Genomic DNA, 27,438 nt, shown 5'->3' on the forward strand with positions numbered 1-27,438 from the left:
GAACTCTTAATAAGCCAATGACTGTTAACGAATTTTAATTTTTTTCGATAAAAATTCGGTAAGGGCAAAAAAGACGCTTGGTGCTTTATGTATTTTAATCAATTGTTATGCAATTTATTTATACGCTATGTAAATATAATTTGTTCACAACTGTTATATAATTATTTCCATTTTTCTGCTTCTTTTCTTTAAATGTTTTTGTTTTGTTTTGATTTTAAAGCGGATGCTTTCAACAATTGTTTCGATTCCGATTCGACCGATCTGCACTCTATATAATTCACACATTCTGGATGATTTTGCGCGAGAGGCTCGTTTTGCTCGTACTTAGCTTCCTTTCTTGTATAATTGCAATTCGGTTTAGCTACATCTACTGGGTGTCGTTTTTAAATTTTTCTCTTGCCTCGATCGTACTTGAGTTTCTTGTTTGCTTTAGAAATGTTAACAAATTTACAGACTTTTATTGTTATTACAATAATTATGTATTTATATATGTATATATTAGTTGGTTTATTTATATATGTATATATGCATTATATAATATGCACTGAAATGTGTCAACAGGATTGGGGACTCGTTACGCGATTCGCTGTGGGATTTGTGGGCGGGAAATGGGAAATGGCAGTTAAGAGGGGAAAACCAGAAATATCGTCTTGCCTTAACCTTACGTAAAAACTGATTTTTCTAAAATTCGTCTTACTTTCTCGTTTACTATATAAGATTGGAATACGTGGCTGCTTGCTCTCTTTTTACCCACTCTAATATCATTTTAATAGATGGTGTGTGTTGCGTCAGTTAAAGTACGAAAAAGTGCGCTAGTTTCCCCTTCTTTCAATGGCTAAAACGTGGAAACACTTTCTTTGTCTTTTTCGGTATTACACACGTTTCGTGTTTAATTGCGTTTGATTTAATGTTATTTAATAATTTCCGTTTGTTTTAGAATTTAAGTACTATAAGTAAATACCTGCCTGCCTGCCTTCCTGCAATCTTTTTGGTATTCTCCCTTCGATTCGTTATCCTCCGCCTTGTTTTCGGACTTTAAAATCTATTTTGGCCTTATCGCTTAGTCGAGTCTACGCTACACTACACTACATACGAAACATTGAAACATTTTGCTTTTCAAATTTCGATTTAAAAAAAAAACGTTTAAAATAATTGCAAACATCGCACGCACACACAAACAGTCACACAGACAATACTACTTAGTTCATAGAATTAAATAGATCGGTCGTATATATATACAGGACAGGAGAACAGGACCTGTAACAGCTTTTCTTTATATCTTAGAGTGCTCTAACATTTCATCAACTAACTTTTCCCCTCGAGTGTTAACTTTGGCTAATACATATATTTTCCGGTGCAAACTACAATGGAAATGTGGGCGGGGGTGGAATGTTCAGAGCGAGACAGCGAGATAGACAGAACAAGAGAGCGAAAGAGACGGAGGATTGGCGAGTGTGTGTTGTGTGTGCGTTTTGCAATTTTTCAACATAGTTGAATTGTTTTTACTCCTCGTTTTATTTGCATCTGCACAGCAGAGAGAATAAATGTGAATTATTTATTTGTAGCTTGCTTTATTTCCCTCACTTGCAGTGTTCAATTTCAATGCTTGTGTGCCCAGCTGTGGTCAAAATAATAGTGTGGCCTTAGTGCAACAGACTGCTAGTCAGATTTGGTTAAACTATTTGTCTAAAATTGGGGCGTTTGAATTGGTTTTTTCGATATATATATATAAATAAAATATGGTTCTTTAAGATCTAAACCATAACCCTCAAATACATTTGTAAAACATAAATAAAATTATAAATTACATAATTTACATTTTATTAAATTTTTTGAATTTCTAATGGCACTACAATTATTTTGCCCACAACTGGTTCCATGTACGCTTGTTGTGTGTCTTGTATTTTGTGTAGTATAATTATGTTAATTTTTATAAAATGTGTTTGTGTGTGTTTGCCTCTGTGCCAACAACTTTTGTGAGTTGTTCTTTTATTTTGTGTTTGATGGTTTGTCTGCTTTCTGTGTTTTGGGTAATTGCAATTCGTTAAATATGTATATTTATATATATTCATGTATATATTACTTGTATATAAAAAGAGCATTTCGTTTAATTTAACGCCTAACGAGGGTTCCATCATTTTTGTCTCCTTTTAAATGCAGTTATTGACCTGAACATTGTTTGTGGTTGTTGTCGATTAATTAATATTCCTTATGCTTGCTCTATAATAAGTATGTATGTATTTAATGTATGTTATGTATATGTATATATGTTTCCTTGTTTATCATTTTGCTTTGCTGAATTCTTTTTTAAAATAGTTGAACAACTTGGTATGGCTTCTTTTCGATTTCGATTTAATCTTTCCTTTTTCATATTGCTTGAGTTAAGAGTTTTTCATTTTCTTGTTGTCGTTTGCTTGTTTAAAATGTTGAGCTTTAAATTTATATCATGTTTTGTTTTGTGAAATGTTTTTCGCTTAAGTTTTCTTGTGTTTTTTTGTCTTGTGCTTTGTTGTTGTTGGTGCTGGTTTTTCTTAGTTTGTTTTTTTTTTCTTTAGATTTCTGACGTCACAAAAATTTTACGTACGTGTCGCTGTGGTTGTTGTTGTTGGTTCTCGCAACGGATTCTCAAACAAAAAAAAACGGCGTAAATCGCTTATGCAAAAAAAATCTTAATAAATAAACAAAAACACACACACTTCTGAAAATTAAAATTTCCGTTGACAACGAAAAAGCGAGACTTACAGTCGAAATTCGATCCTTAGGAACATTGAAACTAAAACTGCTTTTGTTCAAAGGCTCCTAGTGATCGTTCGCCAACTGTTTCTTCGCTTTTCCCCCGTTTTAGGTCATATTTTTTGGGTTTGAGGCTTACAATCTGTCGTAAATAAATAGCTTTGCGCTTAGAACTAAATTTTACTTAACTTAGGCTTTTAAAATATACACGTATGAATAGTGGTCACAAAAAATTATTCGTTATGGTTAATCGCAGTTATCTACTATATATATAACAATAGGCAACAACACAGAGCAGAGAACTGTTGTGGGTTTGATGTATACGGCTGGTATGCACAGCAGCGGTCAAAATAATAGCACCATGGACGTTAAAATCTATAAAATATATTTAAAATATCTAAAAAAAAAATCATTAAAAACGGGATTTTAAATATTGCTTGGTATAAATGGCATATACATAATTCTAAATGTCTCAATATTGCATATTTTTCCTACCAAAAATAGATTAATTTAAATGTACACGAAAAAGGTTTGGGATCTACAAGGTACCATTATTTTGATCGCTGCCCTGGATATTTCAGCACCTTCTAAGCAGCTTTCGCAGTTTGAATCAATCAGAAGAGGTCGGTTTTTACAATATATGTATATATATATTCGTAAATATATACACGTGTGTGTGTGTTCGTTTCTTTGCTGATGTACGTGTCCGCACGCGTGTGAAAGAGACAGGTCGCTTTTAGACAGGGACAGAGATAGAGATAGAGTACATGCGACTTAAGCTAAACATAAAAACAGGCTGGGGTCTCCGAATTCCTATGCTCCAACACGATAGTGCCGCTCCTTTGCTCACTTCTCCTAGATGCTTCCTCAATTCCTGGGGGTTCACCTCCTTGTAATCGCTGTAGAATCCGCCACGTTCGCTTTCCATTTACCCCTCAACGCGTCCGCCGCCTGGAGCTGCCGTTTCTGCTGTCCTGGCGCGGATTGGACAATTCTTATGACGTCTCTAAAAATCATACCTTAAAGGTCTTCTCACGGCGCTCCCGCTGTTGCTGTTGTTGCTGCTGTTGCTGCTGATCCCGCTGATGGTGATCCCGCTGGTGGCTGCTGCTCCTGTGGCCGGTTCCATTGGCCGGCTGAAGCATGGAGCTCATGGAGCCGGCACTGCAGAGCGCCGTGGAGTTGACCTCCTCGCAGGCGTAGCTGGCAATGCGGTGATCGCTGCGCGACCGCTCGCGATCGTGGCTGCGGTGGTGATCCTGGCTGACAGATCCTCCTGCTGCTGCTGCTCCTGTTCCTCCATTTCTTTTGCTTGGAGCCGCCTGCTGCTGCGACCTCCGGTTGCCTAAACGCTTCAGTTCGTAATCCCTGGCATCGGCGACATCAAAAGTGGCTGCTCTTTGCTGACTTTGCTTGCCATGCTTGGATCCAGAGCTAGTAGTTGCTCCTCCTCCGGTTACGCCTCCTCCCGCTTGCATTTCGTAGGCCTGCGGATAGTACTCGTCGTACTCGTGCTCTTCGCACAGATTGGCATTGCAGGGTGCCTGCTGCTCCCGTTCGAGGTTCCGCTCCCTCTCCCGCTGGCGATGCTTCTTGGGTGGCAGGGGGACAGGCGCCTGGTTCTGCGATTGCGTCTGGTTTTGGTTGTGGCTCTGAGTTTGTGTGGCCGCCGCCGCGTGCAGCGATGTGGATGAGGCGCCTCGGCGCACCACATCCACACCGCCGCCGCAGCAGGCGCACTCCTACAACTCCGTCACCGAGTACAGATCGCTGTGGTTGGTGATGGCAGCTCCTCCCCCGGTGGCTCCAGCGCTGCCAGCTGCCCCTCGTTCTCCGCGCTTTAAGGATCTGTAGAACAAGGCCTGTTGTTGCTGCTGCTGTTGCTCCAGCATCAACTGTTGCTGCTGTTTCGAGGAGAAGTTGTTGTTGTGCTGCCTTTGGTAGAAGGCCTGTTGCTGCTGCTGATGGTAGCTGCTGTCGTAGGAGTGTTGCTTCTTCATGTTGCTGCTGGTTATCAGGTGGCTGGGATACTGTTGCTGTTGATCTATATAGCTGCGGGCATTGTCCAAGGTCTCCGCTCGCCGCGGACGCTCCCGTTCCCGCTCCCTATCTCGCTCCTGCTGCTGTTGTTGCTGCTGCTGCTGCTGCTGTTGTCGTAGGCTAGCCGACTTTGGCGGCAAGGTCTGCATGTGATTGGCATTGCTGCTGTCGACGGTTCCACCTCGATTGCTATTTTTATGTCGGTTTTTGGGCGGCAACGTCGGCGGCTGTTGCGGCGAGGAAATGGCCACCGGTTGCAACTTCTGTGTTTGGGGACGCTGCAGCGAGCGGTACTGCCCCAAACTGGCGGCGCAAAGCGGCTGAGCGGAGATCTTCGACTGTTGCTGATTGGTGGGAATCTCGGGGAGCGGCTGGTTAACAATGGAGGCGGGATTCAGCGAACGCTGCTGCACACGCGGTGCGGCTGTGGGCAACACCTCACTGCTCTCGATGCTGTAAACAGCCGAGGCGGGTAGTATATGGGTGGTGGGTGGATGCAACTCCCTCTGTTGCTGCTGTTGCTGCTGCAGCTCCCGCTCCCTCTGCTGCTGAAGGGCGAGCAACTGCTGTTGCTGTTGCTGCTGCAGGGCCAACAGCTGCTGTTGTTGCTGCTGCTCCTTGGCATACGAGCTCCCCACGCCCGTGGTGCCTGGAATTTCCGTAAACGTATTGACTATCTTTGGTTTGGGCGGAGGCGGAGGCGCCGGTTGCGGCGGAGCAGGAGGCACCATCTGCTGCTGCTGTTGTTGTTGTTGTTGGAGTTGCAGCTGCTGCTGGTGGAGTTGCTGTTGTTGTTGTTGTTGTTGCTGCTGCTGCAGCTGCTGTTGTTGCTGCAGCTGCTGTTGTTGCTGCTGCAACTGTTGTTGCTGTTGCTGGAGGAGGAACTCCTGTGGAATGCAGTCCGGCTGCTGGCAGTAATCCTTCGAAACGGTGGCTATCGATGGCGTTTTGGCGCTCCTCAAGTTCGGCGAATGGACAGCTGGGGCCGCGGCGGGCGACGGCGCGGCATTGACGGCGGATACACCCTTAAGCGAGCCACCGTAGCGACCCACATGCCGCAAGGTGGCACACTTATTGGTCGTGCCGGCGACGGACATGATGTTGAGATTATTATTCTGACCCCTGACCGCCTTGGGACCAATGCTTATGTACTTGGGATCAAAGCGATTGAAGCTGTTGTTGGTCACATCCCGGGGATCGCGATCGTCCGTCAGGTCGCCGTCCAGTCCGTTGCCCGTGGAGCGGCAAATGCCCGCATTGGAGGTCTGGACAGAGAGCACCGAGCGGATGGAACTGCCCGTGGAGCGCGGCAAGGTGGCCGATGCAAAGATGTTCTTCAGCGTGCTCTGGCTCTGACTCTGGTTCTGATTGATGAGGCTGCTCTGCTGCTGCTGCTGGAGCTGCAAGTGCTGCTGCTGTGCTGTGTTGCTGCTACTGCCTGCAAGGGAGCTGCAGGCAAGCGAATCTCAGTAGAAGTCGTTCGACTCGAGCGTCTTACACTGCTTGCTGAGTGTCGCGTACTTTCCGTTGTTGGGTCCTGGCAGATAAGTCGCCGATTGCTGGTGGTGCGATGGAAGGCGGCCCAGCGTGTGGTGACCTGACCTGGAAAACATAGTGCTGGGATTAGTGAAGAGCTTATCTTAGTTGGAATAGGGGTGATTTAGTTAGCCTTTCTATTGGATGAACCCGAGGATTGATCAGAGAGTGGTGTTAAACAAGAATTTTTGGGTGAAAACTGTGAGAAAACTCTAAATGCAAGTTCTAAATCGCTTGAATGTTAGTCTAATAGCTCAGGAAAATTTCTTTCTTTAGTCAAAGCAGATATATTTCCTTAAGTAACAAAATAAAAAAAAATCTCTTAGTTGACATATTTTTGGGATGACTTGGACTCAGTGAACTAATTTTCCCGATTTTTATCTGTACGGATGGTTAGTAAGGCATGTGTGTGGGTTTTAGTTTTTTGGTTACAGTGGGGTCTGTGCTGGTTGTCTTGTGTCCATTTGTAGTGGGTGTGCTGGTGTTCATTGTCGGAGTTTGCATGCAGGTGCAGCACAACGAAATGAGCAAAAAAAACAATTAAATAAAAAAAAAGATTAAACGAAAACCACAACGATAAACAAACACGTCCAAAAAGGCCTCAACTAGAAGCATTAACTAACAAAAATTATAGTCGATGAAATCGAATATGGAGAACCCGCTACTCAGAATATGGTTTTTTGTTAATAACATATAGAAAATAAGAAACAACTTTGAAGTAACGTTGCATGATTTTTGATTTTAACGCTGTATATTATAACTATTCGTATTGTACTAATCTAATTTAATTTTGTAAACTATTCAAAATTATTATAGTAACGGAAATGGGATTAATATACAACCATATTCAAAATATTTTGAGAATTTAAGGTTCAATATTATAAAATACATTTAAACTTTCCAATCGTGAGCAGCGAGTTCCAAAAAGAAACAAATACAAACGAGTGTGGGACAAGGATTCGGGTTTCGGGCGTTTCGGGGAGATCAACAAATCAAATGAAATCAAAGATCATGCCTTGTGCCATGCACCAAATCGTAGCCGGGCGGCGGCGACGGCGATCGCTGACCGCTGCTGGCCACGCCCACCGCCGCTGCCACCGCCCCCGCCGCGGAGTTAGTTCTATGCTGTGTGTTGTTGCTGTAGTGGTTGTTGCTGTGGTTGTAGTGGTGGTGGTTGCTGTACAGGTTGTTGTGGTGTTGGTGGCTGTTGTTGTAACCGGTGGTGCCGTTGTTGTGGTTGTTGTAAGTGGCGGTGGATGAGGTGTGGCTTGATTGAGATGAAGGTGATGCCAACCCTTGTCTCAGGCCGGCCGTTCCATTGCGATAGTGTCCGACGCCGTTGTGTCCATTGGCGCCTCCGTGGCCTCCTCCGGCCCCTCCGCCGCCTCCAGATCCCGGCAGGTTGCCCGATCCGCCGCCCAGGCCGCCCGCCGCTGCCTGCTGATGGTGCAGCAGCGTCCTGTTGATCGTCCCAGTGTTTGGTGGTGCGGTGGGCGAGATGCTTGCGCTCGGCGCATTCGAGGCGGGGAACAGCGGCGCCGTCTCCGATTTGTCGGCGTCCAGCGTTGGCCTTTAAATACAAACAAAATGAGTCTCCAGATCGGAAGAAGACCTCACAATTCGTACCGCTTGGTCAGGTAGATCCAGGCGTGCGAGTCGGCGTACACCAGGATGGTCAGCAGGAAGGAGGTGAGCAGGCCAGCCACCATCATCAGACTGAGACCCAACAGCCCGCCGCCGCAGAGTCCACGGAGTGCCTCCTCGTAGTGCATGTCGATGGCCCGCCGGTCTAGAGTGGCCGATAGCGTCGTCAGGTTCCGCAGCGTGGTCTCCAGATCATTGTCCATGGCGTTCAGGGTGCGCTGGATGTCGATGTGCGGATAGGTGTCCTGGCTCATCCTGTAGGAAATACGCAATGAAAGGGGATTTTGTAAGATAATTGCAGTGGTATATTTTAAATAGGATAATTTTATTCGGTTTTAAAAAAATGTTTGATAGGACTTTGCTTAAATGATGGTATATAGTTTGTATATATGCTGTATTCAGAATGAATAAAGCGATTAATACACGGTATGAAATATATAACATCTCGAATAACACACTCTTTCCTTCAAAATAATACATTTTTATTGGTTTTATCAATATTTAAGTGATACACTTTCTGCAATAAAGATTTTTATGATGCACTTTTCGGAATGCATCGCTCGATACACACATAGTTTTTACTATAAAAACAATCTGTTGACTGTGGTCCAAGAATCCGAGCAAACAAACTCTTAAAATAAACATTCTGCCAGCAATTTTTCCCCATTGATTTCTATTTCCGCTAAAGAATTCTAAAGCAATCCATCACACCGCTTCCACTCACCGCTGCATTTGTTCGACACTTTCCCTGGCGCGATCCACCAGATCCCGGGATTCGTTAAGGCGCAGAATAAACCGATTGCGCGGCGTGCCGCAGTTTAGGAAGTCAACATATGGACTCCGCTGGGGATGGGCAGATTGGAAGAACAGCAATTAGTATTGGCGTGTTAAGCGGGACACCTCGGGAACATTTCACTCACCATGCCCACCTGACGGCACATGTAGTCATGCGGTCGCATACAGAAATCCCCGGCAGCCACACTGGAGGCCAGGTAAACGCCAGCCAGCAGCCAGCAGATGATGATGCAGAACAGCCCCGAAACGCTGAAGAAGATCAAGGTGCACCTGGATCGCCGGGCCACGCCAATCACCAGAACCGTACAGAGTAGTAGGAGCACCGTGAGGAAGGCCAGAGTAGCTGGCCAACGAATGGATTCGTAGAACTCGCCGCGCTAAAAGAGATTGAAGGGTTAGTTGCGGGTATTCACCAGCTAGAGAGACCTCAACTCACCTGCAGCAATCCCATCAGCGAGGTATCGTTCTCTGTGCCTTTGGCCTTCATGAAGTAGTGGACCATGCTGTCTAGCGAGGCTACTGCCCGCGAGGTGTTCTCCGTGACCAGGCGCGAAGTCTCGATGAGCAGCATGACCACCGTCTGGTTATACTGCGGCTTCTCCACCAGCTGCTCCACCTTGTGTCCGGCCATCCGCGTCTCCAAGTCGTGTTTGATGCTCTCCGTCTGAAAGTTGGAAAACGAATCATAAAACCTTTACAATATGTGTATGTTAACTTCAACTTTTGTACTAAACGAGTAAGTAGATAGGGACAGTAGTAAATTCTTCAGGATTTATTAAAGGATAATTTCTATGTCACCCTAAACATCTTTGGGACTTATCTAGTTAAAGTAGATAGGGACAGTAGTAATGTACATCTAAAATTATAATCTGTGCTATATTCAGCAACCATTTGAAATGAGTAAATAGAAAGGAAAAGTATTAAATGAAACCTAAATGATAAATATTATGAATGTTTACGAATTATACTTCTTAATTGGTTAACGATTTTATATTTAATAAATTCTAAGAAAATGTTGAGAATATTTTCCATTTTCGATTTGCACATGGAACTCCAGTTTGACCCCCGAAAAGGAAAAAGAAGCAGTTCAAAAGTTAATGACCAAATAAAAGGGGATGATGGGGGGGTGAAGGAAGTTCCCCCTTCACTTAACGTCGTCCTCTCCTTGCCAACTTCAGTCTAGAACAAAGCACGCCAAAAGGAAAAATAGTTTCTATCGTAATACTTTTGCTTCCGCAGTTGGTTTGGGGCTGGGTCAGGTTTTTGGGGTAAGTTACTCCTCGGGTTCAAGGGATTGCTTCACACACGCACATTGCCGGCCACGCCCCCTCCGTTCGCAGTCCCCCTCCCCCTCCGGCCTTCGTCCTTTGTGCCAGGGATAATTAATAGCGTTTTACTCAGGAGTCGAGAAATGCCAGCCATCTGTTTGCCCCTCTTTCTCTGGGAAGATCCCATCTACGTCGTCGTCGTCGTAGTCTACCTTTGAAGCTGCTGGCTGACTACCTCCCTAGCAATGCCCCATTTCCCCCAATCCCCCAGCACCGACCCCTTAACCTTTTGGCTTATCGGCTCGTTTGCCCCGCCCACTCTCTGTCTGTGTGTGCTGACAAAGTTTATGAATAGCACAAGCACAAGGAAAAGCAAGAGCTTTCGCCAGGACAGGAGGACACTTCCCTTAGTCCCTATTGCACCTCCCAGTCTGCCCCATTACCCATCAGACCCTCCTTTCCCACGTGGCCACGTAACTGTCAACACAGCAGCCAGCTTTTAGGTTGATTATAATGAACAAGGAGTCGAGCCGAATGGGAGGCTGCCGCGCACGAAATAGGAATACGGGAATATGGGCTGAATGGGAATAGCAGGAGCACCAGTTTATGGAAGCCAAGAACTAGGCAAGGTTTTAATGGAGTGGAGGGGCATTGGGTAACTAAGCCCAGTAAAGATCCCACTTCAGACTTCTCTCGCGCACCAAGAAAGTTTGGAAAGCCTAAAGAAGCTCATAGAAAAACCAATCTTTTTACATAAAAGTAAGAAACATCTCATAAGCATTCAGCATTATTGCAGTTCGCTGGCTAAACTTGGTATCTTAATTAGTTAATATAAATAAATATATATTAACCAAATGACACAAGTCAGCTCTTCTGTGACTTTTGAATGAATGAACAAGACCTACCTGTCGTTTCAGGGTGAACACCAGACCCTCAACGTTCTTTCCGGATCCAAAGGCCTGCAACAGGCCATTGTGGAAGTCATCGTTGCCGTACAAGCCTGCAAATGGAACAAGATGGGAAACAGAGATGTTAGTCAGGGATGGTATCAGTCGGAGCTAAGAGGGAGATTAGGGTGACATTGTGGCAAAGATGATAGAGAAAGGGTATTTCTAGGTCACAGAGATATCAGGGATCAGAGATCAGCAATACCATTGCGGGGCAGGTCAGTGATGTAACGCGAGCCGCGACACACATTTCGCATTTCTGATTCAATTAAGAGGTCTGTGCGCAGCTCCGCGGCTAATTAAATTATTATTTCATCGTTTGTCGGCCGCCGCCGCCGTCGTCGGATGACTCATGGTCCTCCAGCTTAGGCTCCACTTCTTTGCCGCGACTTTGCATACGTGACTAGTCGCTGTGCTCCGCTTCATTGGCGATAAGTCGCGTTTTGGCTAATTGCCAATTGCCTTCCGACAACCAACATCCAACAACCGACCACCGCCAACACGCGATGCAGCCGCAAGGGGATGTATATAAACGTGCCTTGGCAAATGCAACTGGGACTTCCAATTCGATCCGTTGAAGCGGTTCAACGCCCTACTCCATGGCGAATCGGGAAACCAGGACTCAGTACTCAGAACCCGGTAGGTACTTACCTAATCCGATGGCAGCGCAGGTCATCAGCGTGATGATGACCAGGGAGCAGCTCTGGCACCGCTGGGCGCTCGGCTTCCTCTGGCGACGATCGCAACACCTGGTCAACAGGTAGAGCAGCAGGCCAAGCAGCGAGATGATCAGTAGACCGGCGGGAATGGACGCCAGGATGCCCAGACTCTGTGAAATATTGAGATAAGACTGTGATTATCTAAAGGTCGAAGAATAAATAGTAATAATAATAAGTTCAGTCGGGGGAAAAATTCGGAAAAGGACTTGCTATGTATATAAAGCTATCCACTGCAAACTATATATCCACGCACAGCGAAATCCCCTCAAATAAGACTATTTTATATCAACTGTATCTACAGCAGCTTATTTCAACAAAAAAATCACTACGCCTTGATAACTACCATATTTGGGCAATTAATTGCATCATATACATACAATTCCGTGTGACAATATTGCAATGGAAATTACCATTGCACCAGAACTGTTTGCTTAAATTTCAATTAAATTTATTTGATTGATATTGACATTGATTGTCGATTGCGAGACCATGGGGCTGAATTCGATTAAATTAGTTTCACATGAAGGTGAAATCTCGTGTGAGTGCATATTTTAAGATAAGCGAAATAAGAGTAGCCCAAATATGACCCTTGTAATTGATTGGCAGATATGTATTAAACCTTTTCTGTCAAGTGAATCGACATACTGAACCGAATTCTTTTAATCTGGCAGTCAACAGTATAAATTCTAATGCAGGGAATATCAATGATAAAAAATACTTGGTTGAATAGATGAAACGCCATAAAAACCACTTCAACTCTGCGTTGTGGCATTTGAAAGCCCCTGGATTGATTCAACCAACATAGTCCTGTCAAATTTCCTTAATTAAAAACTATGTACATATGCCCCTTGGTAGTTAGCCTGTTGACAGACACTCTTGTAACTCTATGTATATACAAATCAGTTTCAGTGAACTCCACATTCACAAGGCTCTTTGCGCTGGACATTGGCGAAACTTTTAATTGAATAACTTGCAACTCGATGCCTTTGCTGTTGGCACTGCAATTTGTTGTTAGTTGGCTTCATGGCCGAGTGTCCTCAGTAAAGATAATTTCTTTTTGGTTCGGCTCCGTGTCCGAAATGAAATTCAATTGAATTGGCCTGGCCAATGAGGAAAGACACAGGACCCGACCCTTCTTGCCAACTTTTGGACCGAAAATTGCCTTGGCTCGGCGGCGGTAATTTCATTGTCTGTCATTAAAAAAACACGTTATGTACTGTGAGCCTCGAATTACCAGGCCAGGATATTGGATATTCCTGGATATATGGCACGGAGAATGATCCCCCACTCGGCACACTCGATTCGATGAATGGCAAATGAGTCAGACCACTTGAGACGTCCATTCCAGTCGAGTTGAGTAGAGTCGAGTTCCAGATTTGGTTTCACGATTTCAGACTTCATTTAGTGGCTAAATGGGGATACTTCAGGGGCTCAAGTGGGGCGATAAAAATTAAAGAGCAAGTGCTCAAATCCCATTCAAAGACTCCAAGTAGTTTCATTTTAATGCAAGCTTTGAGAGTTCTAAGTTATAGTAGTCTTTTCTTGGGTTCTCAAATTAGGACCGTTTCATTAAATAATCTGTGATGCAGTCTTTTAATTTCCGACAATATCTTCTTGATATGAACCCCAATCAAAGTAACCTTTTCAACTTTTTACAGCCATTCAAGACGCTTCCTTTACCCGGATCCCCAAGGAAAGCTGAATAATCAATGTAACCATCACATAACACCCATAATTGAACTAGTTCGAGGCAATTTGCAGCAGTTCCCAGCTGTCTATCAGCGTTCAATCGGAATCGGAATTGGAACCGACACCGGACACACCAGCCATACATCTACATGAACGTGGCACATCCTCTTAGGAGCACTCCTCGGCTCGCCTCTCCTCTGACTCGTATTTATTATTTATTGCACTTGTGCCATGTAAATAATCATTAAAACTAGTTACAGTTGCCGTCTTTGTTGTAGTCTTTGTGCCCCGACACACTTACTTGTCCTCGCAGTTGAATGACACTTGAGAAATAGCACCGCCCACCCCCTTTGATCCACCTTTCTCTTGCATTACACGCAGAAAAAAGGGTGGCCGGTCGGTCATTACAGGTAATTATTCCATCACATCGATTTAAATGAATTCTTAACTCATGTGTCAGTCTTCATATTATTTAATACCAAATTTAAAAAAAATGTTATATTAATACTCAGTTGTATTTAACGGGCCTTGCATTTTTGTTCTGTATTTTCGGGCCCCTCTAGCTTTTGCCCACTCTTTCCGTTTTCCTGGGCATGCAATCCACAAAATGAAGCGAAAATGCTCCTTCTAACAAGCGAAAAACTACCCCCGATCCCAGAGCCAGCCCCATTTAACCCCACTTTTCAACTTTCAACCCTCCCTTGGGGCACCCTTCGCCAATGCGGCGCTAAAAATGGCAAAAATTACGCGCTGCCTCCGATGCTGTTCAAATTGAATTAAATCAAAGCAAATTGCCAACAACAAATAACCTTGAAGCTCTTCAAGTACCCCCTCTGTAAACCCAGTCCCCACATCCTCCATTTAATTGAGTATTTCCCTAGTATTTGTGAGTGTGTCTCCATGGGAAGTGTGAAAACTAACGCGAAAGAGGTGGAAAAACGAGGGAGTTACGGGGGGATTTGACGGGGGGCTAATTGGAAACTATAGCACGACAGATCCCCATATATTCGTGTGTAAATATAACCGGGATGCAAACATCGCAACAATTAACACCAGGAAGAGCAAGAGCAAACATATGAAATGTGTCAGCGATGAAGGATTTAATATAAACAGCTAGAGCTTAAAATTTCCCAAAGAGCTTTAATGTAAACAGTCGTGGGGCTCAGGGTCAACGGGACTACAAAAAATGTATCTGTTTGAAAAGGTTCCAAGAACTTTAGAGAAAAAACCTAATGCAAACAAAATATCATTTCCATGAATGAATCAATAAAGAAGGGATATGATTCAGAGAACTCCAAAGGCAGTTGTCTGGCGACCATATCTCAAATAACTTGCAGGGCAAAGTATGTTAACGATAAGATCCGATGAGAACATACAAATGACTCAAAAGAACGGCAAGCCGCTTTAATTTTTTTTCAATTATTTTTAAATATATTGAAAATTTCAGAAGTAAGTCATAAAATATACCTATTTTATTCGTTTTCTAAGCAAATAATCATTTACATTGGACAAATTTTGTTTTGAAAGTGACTTCAAATTTAATTTAATCATCTGCTTTTCTTTCAGAACGGTTTATTTAGTATATATGCATTAGTTTTTTTTAAAGCGAATTTTATTGTACACAATAGTGATTATTGGAAAATGATCAAAGAAATCGAAAAAATACATATGTTGCTATATTTATCTCTTTGTCTTCCCTGGCTGTGATCGAGTTTTCTCTTTGCGTGGGTGGGACTAGTTTAAGTCCCTCCACCCCTCGTAGAATGTTTGATGGTGGTAAAACAAGTTTTCCAATCCAATCCCAACTCCACTCCGCCCAACATCCTGCCCCCCTGCTACCCACAGAACGTGGCCCTCAGCCAGAGAAGACAACAGTTATAATAAATGCATAAATATGAAGCGATTTTGTTGGGAAGCCCAGCGGGTAGATAGGGTCGTTTCCGCTTTGTCACTTCGTTATGGTTTCTACGCGCCCTTCCCTTTCTTTCTTTCTCTCCATTTCCACATGCATCGCCCATTTGCAATACCACAATACCAGATTGGAAAGAAAAACATCTGGAGGCGATAAGAAAGGGCCGTCGGGGCATATAAACCCAAGATTGCGGGAGGACCAGTCAAGGTTAGCCTTGTTTTAGAGATAAGAAACATGCAATTGGTCCCTGGTTTCGAGGGCTCCAATAGGTTTTTACAAGAGAGCAAAAACGACCTCTGAAATCGACGTAGCTTGGTTTGGTTTCAAAAAATACACTTTCAAATATTAATACATTTTTAGAAATTTAAATAGACTTTGGTGTCGAACATTTTAAAATCCTCCCTCAATACGCACTAAAATCTCTCTGTCTAAAAATCCCAAATTTGATACTTTGACCACGATTTTCTTAAAACTCTAATGTGATGGAAAGTTTCTAAGTTTGGGCTCGTAATCTAAGGTAAAATTCTTTCCGAGCATTTACTCCTGGTCTACTTTTTTGTCGACCTGTGTTATTATCGAATTTAGGTTTTTGATTTAAGACATGTATGGTAAACCGTTTTCCCTGCACTCGAATAATCCACTAAAAAGTGTCACTTTCTCTGTAGTTGACAGCGCATTTTTTCCAAGTGCAACACAGGAAGCAAGCCCGACACAGACCAAACATAAAGCCCAGAACCAAGAATCATGAATGGGAATCGCTTGGAGTTCAGCCTGCTGTGTCTCTCAGTCTCCCCACACCAAGTACGAACAATATTGAATAGAGTCCCAGTAATATGAGGGAAGGTTTGATGGCCGGGGAGGGGTGTCCGCCGCCGCCGTCGACGTGGCATAATTTCGTATGCTAATGCAGCAGTGTTCCGTGATGAATTTCCAATGTGGAGTGGGGACGGGCAACACGATCGGAGAGCCCCAGTGAAAAATCCAATTACGATCAGCTGGGCTCGGGCTCATTAGCACGGATCAAATCTCACCGAAAACTGTTAGGGGGGATCAGTCGCATTCTGACTAATTCATTTAGAGTTCAAGCATCTGGCCTTGTAGCCAAGAAACACGAGAGGCCCACGCAAAACTTTCACACTACAGAATCAAAGCAGAAAAAGAGGGGCCCGGAGAGTCCCCAAGCAGAACTCAAAGCCACAAAGGAAAAGATGAAACCGAATCAAGTAGACTTCTGTGTTAATGCGGCGAAGGTGGGTGGATATATGTGTGTATGAAACAAAGACGACCAATGAAAGTGTAAACAAAAACCAAGAATTTGAATTCGTTTTTGAACTTAAACTTTTAGTGTCCCCTAACGCGGAGTTAAGAGATTTTTGTACAGTAGACGAAAAAAAGAAATAGAAACGGACTGAGGAATGTTACGAAAATTGTGTCATTTCTGATGTCATCTTGAAACGTAAGTTTTTCATTACGAGTTTCAGATGGAATCACCTCATGATCTCAGCCCTCTTTACTTTAAGAGTAATACAGAGATTTTTTATTTTGTATCAGCACTATTGGAATATCAACGGAATGCGTGGGGGAGACTACTTCCAAACCAAATTCCGAGCCCGAAATCGAACTCATTTTGACTTGGGTGGTCCCAACTTTTCGATGAATCTATCGGTCAGCATCTTGAGCTTCTTCGATGGAGAAACAAAGCCAAGCCGGGCCAAAAAGCAAATAAACAGCGGAAGAGAAAGAAGGGCAGAAAGAAGCAACTGCAGTTTTGGGGACACAACCATCCATTTCAGCAGCTCGGAGCCCTGCCAGTTCATCTAAATCCCATTCAGTTCCAAGTGCAGCAACTTTATGACGAGTCGTAAAAGAGGAAGAAAGAAAACAAGCGGAAGATACAGATACAAAACAATCTGAAAAGTGGGCACACACATCTGGCTAATGTGAGGGCAGCTGTCTGTCAGTCAGCCTCGAAGTGGGAATAAGAATCGGAATGGGAATGGGAATGGGAATCGCAGTCTGAATCTGAATCAGCCTGGTCCTTCCTCGGTTCCCTTTTGTTATTCCGACAGCAGACGGAAAACTTTCGGGAGGAGCAGACAACAGAGGGCAGGACAGGAGGTGGGGCGAAGGCGGAGGTCGAGGGACCAGTACCCCACCTCAGCTATAGGAACAGACAGATTGCAGTTGCCATAACCCGCAACGAAAGTCCCAGGCGTCGTGAAAGTGTTGACGCAGGCACAAAAGGTTGACAATCCGCCCGAGATATTCGAAATGCATATACGTATAAGCAATCTGCATAAAATGCAAGCTATATATAGAGCAATCTCTGAACAAAACCCCTCTGAACGGACGGGGCCGTCATGAATACAGTAAAGCAGGAAAGATTAGGGAAGCCTTTTTTCATTTGCAAAATGGAAAAGTTAAGAGCTCTGGCTAAGCCTCTGCAATTTTGACCATTTTTGTGAAGGTATATGGATAAAGTAAACCGTTAGGGCTTTCCAAACTACTTCCAAGCGTGTTGGTACTTTAAATTGGTTTATTGATAATCATTAAACTGCTTTCAACCACCAGTGGTTGTAAATATAAAGGCCAACCCTCGCACACAAGTGAGGTAAGAGGGATATTTTTAATAGAACAACAATTATAGGATCATAAATAATGGGATAAGACAGTGTTAAAGCGGTTTGAAACCGTATATAGACCTCCGAACTTTGGAACTCCATATGGAGCACAAATCATCTCATCCATTTGCGTTCTCCCATTTCAAGTCCCAGGCCGCGTTTAATTTTAGCCCAATCTACGGATTCATCTGGCCGATGCGGGTCCCTCACCCTACAGTCCCCTCCCAGCCGAGCGGGCACCCGCACTAGTATAGATATGTGTATGGGCTCATATAGAGATGGGGTTGTGCCTGTCTGTTGTCATTGTCCACGTCCGCCACTAGTTGAAGGTTGAATTAATCATCGCCATCGTCAGCGTTATAATCAATGCAGAGAGTGCCGTGCCAGCCCGATTTGAATTGCAGTGGACTGGATAGGATTGGCGGGAACGGGATGTATTCCCGGGTGAATAGATAGCTATGCCTCGATAAAGACGAGCTGGCGATGTTACTGAAGGACTCTCTGCACTCGAGTGCTTATCGCATCCCAACGTAATCCAAAGTGATGTAAGTCCGCCACTCCCCCGTTCCTAATCCTCCGCTTTGCTAGCTAAAGCTAAGAGCTAGATTCCGAGAACCCAAAGCCCTGCCCCACCAATTAGCCAACCATTGCGGCCTTACACTCGGAGAAAAAATTACTGATAAATAGCCACACTAAGGATTTATTATGATTCAAAAGTATAGAAACTATTTCATGAATAAGGATTGATAAGGGTTTCTAAACATCCATTTATGATCTATTTATCTGCCTAACGATGCGGATCGTAATTGCAAATCCTTTGATATGTTAAAAACATGTTCAAGTATCTGTTGAATGCAAATTTATGGGATTTTTTCAAGTGTGTCTTTGACTTTTGCTGACGCGCGTAAAATTACGTCCCAGGTCCGGACCCCTCCTCCAGCTCCTCCTTCGCCTCCCCCACCCATGGCAATCGTTGGGAGCTATAGTGCAGCCTGACCTACATCCACGTCCACATTCACGTCCAACTGCAACAACACAAATCCGAAAAAGAAAAACCGAAGCCATAGCTTTGCTGGCTGACCTGAATTTTCGCACGCACACAATTTTCGCGCTGGAAGCCGGCATTTCCCAGCATCAGGGAAATGGGAGAATGGAGAAGAGAAGTCTGCTAATTTTAATCAAATTTTCCCGCTGGGATTTTAGCATTGGTTTCGTGGGTGAGTTTGGGGGAAACCGGAGAAAAGGAGCTCGCAATTTGCATATGTTGATTTGGAAGCCGGTTAAAGGGCGTCCTCCAGCCCCGCCCCTCTTATGAAGATGTATATATATAGCGGTAGAGATGCGAGGGAGATAAAGATGATGATGATCGGCTGGTTAGGCCGAGAAACAAAGGAATAAGGGAGCCGAAAAGGAAGCCGGAAGTGTGCAGCTGCTGCTCACCCCCTCTACGCTACGTTCCTTTCCCCCACCTCCACCCCCTTACTATGCCAGAGGCGTCACATGGAGCGCACATGGCAGGACAAAATGGAATCGAAATGGCTGCAAAAGCCACTCTCTCACAAGAGAGCCAACCAGAAGTCGGGTTCTCTCCCACAAGAGAAAGGAGACAAAAATCAGGAGACTGCACGGCGGAACAATTTGGAAACAAAACGACTAGAGGCGGGGCAAAAGAACAAGAGGAAGAGCTGTGGAAATTGAAATTTATCCACGCGTTTTTTTTTTCCACCTTTGTGCTCCTTTTTGTGTCCCATGCAATTGCAAACGGAACAAACCCGGAGGGCAGGTAAAAAAAACCTGGCGGAAAAGAGACAATACGGAGGGGAAAAGCCCACAGAAGGGAAACAAAAGACACAAAACGCACCGAAATTCCAAAATAGATAGGGTACTGCAACCCAAAACTCGAATCTCAAGTGGAGATGCTCGAGTTCCGCTCAAGTGGTACTTCGGATTGGGATTGGTGTCGGAATAGGAGCCGTTTGGAATGCGCCCATTATACACAAGTATTGCCCGTAATATACAGTCCAACGCCAACCTCTAAAATCTCAGATGGGGGTACTCCGATTTTGTTTGCAACTATAAGCAAAAGTGCCTGGGAATGTTTTCAAGTGGCGCTTTCGTTTATTCAATTACGCTCAAATATCTAACCGCATTCCAAATCACATTCGATGCAGTTTTTTATATATTAATCTCTTCCCTTCTTACAACTTCGATAAAATTCTAACTACAGGAATACCTCCTTGCCTTCACAACTAATATTCTACACTATGTCTTTTTAAAAATGATAACTAGAAATGTCATTAGATTGTGGACCTCTCTTATATATTACCTTTTCCGAACGCTTTTTATCCATAGTTTGGCCCTACTGTAGTTGTCGTATGCTAAGTGTCCTACGCATGACTCATTTAAGGCGCTTCCACTTCCCATTTCCCGCCCTCTCAACCCAAATGGGTATGCCCTCTTTTATAGTTTAAGCTTCCGTTATCGGCAGAGGTACTACACGGAAAGGAAAATAAGCAAATATAAATAGGCTGGACTCAATAGCCCGGTTCAAATCCCACCACTGGAATGTTAGGGAGTTCAAGACCCACCTCTGAAATGGTACCTGATTTTGAACAATGTTAGGTCGAAGATGATTTAAAGGCTCCAAAGGACATCCTACATGTTTTTTTATTTTTGGTGAGCTTAAATCCAACCTACAAAATACCATTTATTTGTTTCCTAGAGCATCTGTTACTTATAGTACCATCTCTATTTCAGTTAAATACCCCTCGAAAGTATCTTCCTCACATTTTTCAGATGGTATTTGGCTGGGGATAATATCATACATCGATTTTTCTCTTTGTGTATTGGGAATGGTACTCACCTCGAGGTAAACATCGCTGTCCGGATTGAAGGTGTCGTTAACCCGACGGAATGTGTAATTCACGTGCGGAATCGAGTGCAGGATTTTGACGAGAATGCTCGGCTGTTCCATTTTTGTTGCTTTATGGCTGTTTCAGCTGCTGTTGTTTTTGTTGTTGCTAGTGCAGTTGCAGTTGTAGTTGTGCGGCTGCCTCGAAGAACACACACACATGCACACTCGCGGTTCCACAAAGGAATATGAATCCTCTCTCTACTTTGTTGCTGTTGCAGCTGGGGGGAGGGTTATCTTGGTGGGAGTTTCTGTTTCTCTCAGTGTGGTATTGTGTCTGTCAGTGAGCGTGCGTGTGTGTGTGTGTCTGCCAGCGAAGGACGTCGCTGCTTTTGACGTCACAAAACGCCGCCGCTGCAAGCGAGAGAACAAGAACCGTTAGAAAGAGAGCGAGAGGGTGAGTGAGTGTGTGCGGGGGAGAGTCCTATCCTGGCAAAAAAAAAAACGAAAAAACAGCAACAACAACGCATGCTCTCGCTCCCTCTCTCTCTCTCTTCGTTTTTAGCGCGTCCTGTCCGTTGCTCTAAATTTTCACTTTCACTTTTCACACACCCAAAAAAAATATAAGAAAAATCCTCAAATCCAAAAAATGTACACACTTGTAAACACTTGATTTGTATAAAAAAAAAACACAATAATTATAATTTGTTACTTTATTATATACTACTAGCTCGATTAGGTCGCGCGCTTTACACCCAGCACAAGTTAATCAGTTGTGCATTGTGTGTATTTGCCAGATTATTCCTGCTAGCTGAGCCAATTTTTAGTTTACATTCTTTCCGTTATCACACCGCGATCAAGGTTTAGCTTTATTATATAGTCGAAAGTCGGGCGTTCAGGGCGTAGTTTCATTACCGTTTTGTTTCAAGCCGCGACCCGTTTCGTTTCCGGTACGTTCCGTTTCGCAACCTCCTCCCTGCGTCCTCTCCTTCCACAACTTCAGCCGTCTGAGGTGTTCAAATACTATATCAGAACATCATCCTTATCAACGGGGCTCCCTGCAGCAAGGCAAATATCATCCGAGAATATGATAAATACTTTCTGCCCGGCGACTGCGGAAACCTATGTTTTCGAGTTAAAAATTATTCGAGATTCGGTTCGTCTCTTGATGACGACCGACGCGCGGTTGAAAGTGCAATAACAAAGAGAGCAGGGTCCGCGGTGGCTTAAATAGACTTTTCGGCAGAGAGCAGAGAGAGCGCAAACAAAGAGAGTGAGGCGAGAGAGAGCGCAGTGGGGCCTATTCAGCTATTTATCCGCCAGATTTAGGGTTTTCCAAGGGACCCGCTAAAAACTTCTGTAATTTAGCAGCCTTGGTTAATTCTCAAGTTTTTTTATGGTCAATGTGGCAGTGTTGGTACGACAAATCAAATCATTCCCGCGATGATTTAGATCCAAAAAACAAATCTCAAGTTTATATTTATAATTAAGGAAGGATTTCAAGTTAAGTAAAAAAAAGTATATATTTAGTTTAAATTAAGAAGTTGAAGTCTTATAGCCCGCATATTTTATATATATAGTATTCAATTTTTTATTTACAACATTTAGGCCTGCAAAAGTTATTATTAACTAGTTTTGTGTTTTAAATAATTTAGGTTCTTGGTAGTGGCTATGTTCTGCTTTTAAAGTCCTTTTAAAATCTGGCAGCACTGACAATAGACCTGCGCGACGCTCTCTGCTCAGAGAGAGGATGCGTGGCTTACAAGATGATGACGGCCTTTGGATACCCTACAAACAACCTAATCTGTATAAATAGTTTGGATGCTAGATCTACCCATCCTTTTTTTTAAGTATAATAAAAACATGTGTCGCTGCCTGGAAGGGGCAATATATTAACCTAGGACTGTTAATCTGTTATTTCAGAAATCGTATCTTTCAGATACGTTGACCCACAGGCCCCACCTTTGAATGGAAGAGTACCCGCTCGTTTGACTTCTCCTCGACTTTGATAATGGAATGGAGCACAAGCACACAACTCCACAAAGATCAAAGATTGGAGGAGGGGGAGTAAATGGACAGTTGTAAAAAAGGTATAGTCGAAGAAGTAAACAAGAAGAGGGAACAGCCATCGATAACGATAACGATAGCACATCTACTTACTCCCAACTTCAGCAAATCCAACTCATAAAGTGCAAATGCAAGCGGGTTTGGGTTTTCAGCTCTTTCTGCAGATTTAGCATTATTTTAAATGTGTGCCAGTTGTCTTCCTCTTGTCTGTGTGTTTCTGTATTTTTATCAAAGTCAAGCAAAACGAGTTTGCCACTGAGTGGAGGTAAAAACAATGGCGACAGCAACTAACAAGAATAACCACTAAATGGTGGGACGGTTTCAGAGGGGGGTAGTGCATTAGATATACCCAGCTTCATCTGTTTTTCATGTTTTACGTTAGATTCCAGTAACAATAATACTATAAACGAACTGATTAACAAGTAAGAATACAAAATTAGCTTTAGAAATAAAACGAGACTTAAAATATATTCTATATTGTAAGAATGCTCTTTAGTTATTAGTAAAATTTATGTAATTTCAACCTTAGGTCGACGTAATTCGAGACTTGAAAAATTCCCCGACTGGCGACGGCGACGCTGCCCCTTTTTTATCGTCGTGGTAATATGATTATTAATAATAAATATTTATTCAATAGCGGCGACTCGTGTTTGTTGTCGCTTTTTCGGTTCCTTTTTTGTTGCATTCGATGATAAAAGACAAACATACACATACACACCGACACTCTTATCAATATCAGCACATGTGTGGGGTGTAAATAAAAAACCTGAAGGGTTTAGAATCATTGAAACTCCACTCATTGATGGTTAACTAGGCTTGAACTTGTTTTAATGTTTAACATTTGATTTGTGTAAAATAACAAATAAACATAAAACTGCATACACAGAAAAACACACTCCACTCTCACACACACAGGCAAACGGCGGTTTTTATACTCTACTCTCTTTTTCGCACCTTTTCTCGAATTCTAAAGTCCTCGAACAGCTCCGTTTCTTTAGTCCCCGATCCACCGCACAAAGAGAGTTGGTTTTACATGTTCATTTAGCAAAAACTTCTGGGCCTTAAAAACGATAAAACACGGGAAAAAACGCAGTTTTTCTAGATATGGCACAAGACCCGATAAATACTCGATGCCGCAATCGAGTATTCCCCGATTGCAGTTGCAGCCCTGGTGTGGTTTGGATCCCTGCTAGGTAGCGGTTACTTAAACAAAAATATCGATTAGTAATTACTAAAAAATTGTTATCCATTTTGAAATTGTTTTAATGCTCGTAAATATTAATACTACATAAGAAATGATTATTTTTATATATATTTAAAATGTTACTAGGAATTTGTATTATGCATGCATAATTTAAATTAAATATTTCAAGTTATTGTTAATAATAAAAGGAACATTTTCATTTTGTAAATAAGAAAATAGAAACTTAATAAATTCGTTAATTTTTAGCCAATCTTAGGATTCAACAATTTCTGTACCAAAGTAATAATACTAAAGGTCTAACTTAAGAATAAGTGCAAAAATGGAATACCTTTTCAGGATCGGCTCTTAAAAAACTTGGCAGTTCGCGCCTGGACTGCTCCAAAGCCTCCTCTTCCGGTGCCCGCCTCCACAATGTGGCGGGAAATCCACTCGGGGAGTTTTCTCCGTATGCGGGCGTTCGCGAAGCGCTCATCCAGCAGATACACACAGGCGTAGTCCCTGATGTGGCGCACTGCCCTTCCAATGCACTGGTTCACCGCCTTAATGCACAGATTCTCGTAGAACTCGTTGCCGGAGCCGGGACCCAGCCTCTCGTCCAGGTGCCGCATTCGCTGCTGCAGCTCCGGCGACTGGCGGTTGGGATATGGCAGACCCACCACCAGAACAGCGCGGCCAAGATCGTCGGCAAAGTTCAGGCCCTCGGAGAGCTTTCCCCCGACAACACTCAGGAGCAGGGCGCCCCCTGAGCCGGACGCCTTTATGGCCAGCGCATACTTCTCCAGGAGCTGCTCCGCCGATCCGGAGACCTCCCGGAAAACACTCTTCTTGCGACCAATATTCTCAAGAGTTCCGCACTGCTCCAGATGCTGGTAAACCTTGTCCAAGTACTCGTAGGACGGCAGAAAGCAAACCACTCCTCCTGGCACCACTTGGCAGAGGTTTTGGAGGACCATTGAGAGCTCCTGGAGCTGGCGGGAAGTCATCAGTTAGGCAGGCAATATTGGAGTATGATTAAGAAAAAACCCACCATTTCCGGACTTGCCCTCTGGGTGAATTTAAAACACAAGGGCGCACCCTTTGGACCATGGGACACCACAAAGGGCAGGACCGCATCATCGGGCACCACGTGGCTGTAGAAATGCTCGACCAGGCGGTCCTGGCAGCTGGCAAACAGCTGCTCCTTCAGCTCCTGAGTGGGCTGCATGGTTCCACCAGCAATCACAATCTGCAGAGCATTAAAAGGTGGTAAAAACTATAACGTATCTTCGACTTGTGAGGCTCACCGCTCTAGCTTCGCCAACGATATCGGCAAATTGCTCGGCAGGATCGAGCAGTAAATACTTCAGAGTTCCAGCTTGAGGATCTAGTAAAATCCGCCCATCCTCTCCGTTGCTGGTGAGGGTTTCCAGGAAAGCCAGCAATGGTCTTATGGGCGAGGGAGTTACTTCCACGATTGTCTTCTTTGGCGGCTCCTCTTCCTTGTCCGCGATTTCTTCCAGCTTCCTCTTGACTTGCTTGGACTGCTCCTTTTGCTTTTGCTCGCAGGCCAATCGCTGTAAGATCAGACTCCTCGCCGACGACGTGGGCGGCTGATTTTCGCTGGGCTGCGGCTCCCTCTGCATCTTGGCCGCATGTCCCTGGACCTTCCTGGCGAAACGAGTGCGAGCGCAGAAGTCCAGGAGCTCACACAGGTCGATGTTGAAGAAGTCACCCTCGGCGGTCAGCTCATAGGTGCGCAGCATCCTCGAGTTGTTGGGGCCACCGTGATCGAGGATTTTAAGCAGCCGGCGAACTATGAAGATAAGTTGGTTGATCTTCAGGAGATTCTTGGTGCTAAGACGCTTTTGAAACTGCTCCTTGTAGCCAGAGATCTCCACTCTGGTCCGCTCCAACTGCTGCCGGTTGATTTCGGCGCCATGCAGCTGGGCCAAACTGTCCAGAAGATTGTGGGCCTCGTCGACTATGACGATGGAGCCCCTGAGATTGATGCCCAGCTGGCTGCGGGCGGACTTCTGAAGCAGCAGCTGATAGGGCAGTAGGATGAGTTGGGCTTGCTCCAGGGCGGACCTGGAGGCGTAGTAGGAGCAGGCACCGCAGGCGGCTCCCTCGCTGGCCAGCTCCTCGATGTCCAGGGGCTCGCTCAGGGCCAAGTCCCTTAGGGATTCCACCAGAGAAGCCGCCTTGAACGGGCACCTACTGTTGGCCCCTGCGGAAAGGCGACTCTTCTTGCTGGGATTGGGCTGGGCCTTATTGGTGGCCATCTCCAGGCATCGCTCGTTCATCAGGCCCACTTGCTTGAGGGCGCGCACCTGGGGATTCCCGCACAGTTGCTGCCGGGAGCCGAGTGAAATGCACCTCACCGACTGGCCATGCGGGGTCTTGCGGAGTTCGGCCACGATCTGCGTCAATTGAGAGTGGGTGCGACTGCAGAAGAATATCTGCACTGGGCGATAGCGGTCCTCGGTGCTCTCCTGAGGTCCGTCGGCGGTTTGGTGCTCTGCATCCGAGTCCGAGTCGGAGTTGGGTTCCAGGTCCTTCTCGAGGTCCTCCTTTTTGGCGGGTTGCTGCCTCCTCTGCTTTTTATGGATCTTAGCCCGCTGCCTAAGCTCCACCAGCTGCTGCTCCTGTTGGTCCAGCAGCTCCTGCAAGTGCTGTAGCTTCCGAAGCTCCTCCCGCTGCAGCCTCGACTTCCCCTGGCTCTCCAGCCAATCCTTTGCCTGCTCATCCTCCTGCTCCAGTTTGGCCAGCTCCTGCTCCAATCCGCGAATGCTCGCCAGCATTTCCGACCGCACCAGCTCCTCGTGCCTCGCCAGCCATGTGAGCGAGCTACAGGTGAGGGTCAGGGACTTGCCCGTGCCGGTGGGACTCTCGAAGATGCCCACCTGCCCCCTCTCGAGCACCTGGAAGAGCTCCTGCATCAGCTGCTCCTGGATTGCGTACGGCGTGTATGGGAACCCAAACTCCTGGGCGGTGGGCGTGGCCAGCGGCTGCTGCGGCGCGTAGTGGGCCATTATCCCGCATTTCTGGGATATGGGAGAAAGCCGGGAAAATGACGCCAATTAAAAACGACGCGCCAAGAAAAGTTGATAGAAGAGAGGTGGAGGGAAAGAGGGAAATATACTTTGTGTACCATTTATTCAAAGATACCGAAAATATGCCTAAGCGGTCACACTAAGATGTGTATTTGCTATAACAGGTGTGAAAATTCGCTAACAGCGAAGACAGCCTCCTGAAATTAAACCGATTGCTGCATTTATGCGTAACCTTTGGTATTATTAAACATACCACGAACGGTCACGCTACACGCAGAGTAGTGGCTGTCTGTGCTTTTCGAAACAGTGCTTGGCCAACTGGCCGCCAGAGGTCGCCTCTCCGCACCTGCTGTTCCCACTATTACTGTTAGCTGTGTGGG

At 44.7% G+C, this 27,438-nt stretch overlaps 2 protein-coding genes across 2 annotated transcripts; both read right to left on the reverse strand.

Moving 5' to 3' along the window:
- Positions 1–81: 81 nt before the first annotated feature.
- LOC108014932 (protein tweety) lies at positions 82–23,936 on the reverse strand. Its single transcript, XM_036820866.3, is given in 10 exon segments — positions 82–6,375; positions 7,325–7,879; positions 7,936–8,208; positions 8,678–8,796; positions 8,874–9,125; positions 9,185–9,412; positions 10,922–11,016; positions 11,615–11,792; positions 20,768–21,169; positions 23,777–23,936. Coding segments are annotated over 9 exon segments (4,440 nt in total). The 5' UTR covers positions 20,879–21,169; positions 23,777–23,936; the 3' UTR covers positions 82–3,746.
- Positions 23,937–24,071: 135 nt separating this feature from the next.
- LOC108015191 (ATP-dependent DNA helicase DDX11) lies at positions 24,072–27,136 on the reverse strand. Its single transcript, XM_017081511.4, has 3 exons — positions 25,310–27,136; positions 25,054–25,251; positions 24,072–24,994 (listed from the first exon to the last, which is right to left on the reverse strand). The coding sequence occupies exons 1-3, from the start codon at positions 27,035–27,037 to the stop codon at positions 24,359–24,361; spliced, it is 2,562 nt and encodes an 853-aa protein (XP_016937000.3). The 5' UTR covers positions 27,038–27,136; the 3' UTR covers positions 24,072–24,358.
- Positions 27,137–27,438: the final 302 nt, after the last annotated feature.

The sequence above is a fragment of the Drosophila suzukii genome, chromosome X (assembly GCF_043229965.1).
Source record: "Drosophila suzukii chromosome X, CBGP_Dsuzu_IsoJpt1.0, whole genome shotgun sequence".
NCBI lineage: Eukaryota > Metazoa > Arthropoda > Insecta > Diptera > Drosophilidae > Drosophila > Drosophila suzukii.

What these genes read in the sequence shown, in the direction of transcription:
- LOC108015191 (XM_017081511.4), bottom strand. Translation starts at nt 27,037, where the DNA reads ATGGCCCACTACGCGCCGCAGCAGCCGCTGGCCACGCCCACCGCCCAG. An exon ending in TCGTTGGCGAAGCTAGAGCG is followed by an intron (nt 25,252 to 25,309) that starts GTGAGCCTCACA and finishes AATGCTCTGCAG; the next exon opens with ATTGTGATTGCTGGTGGAAC. An exon ending in AGAGGGCAAGTCCGGAAATG is followed by an intron (nt 24,995 to 25,053) that starts GTGGGTTTTTTC and finishes ACTTCCCGCCAG; the next exon opens with CTCCAGGAGCTCTCAATGGT.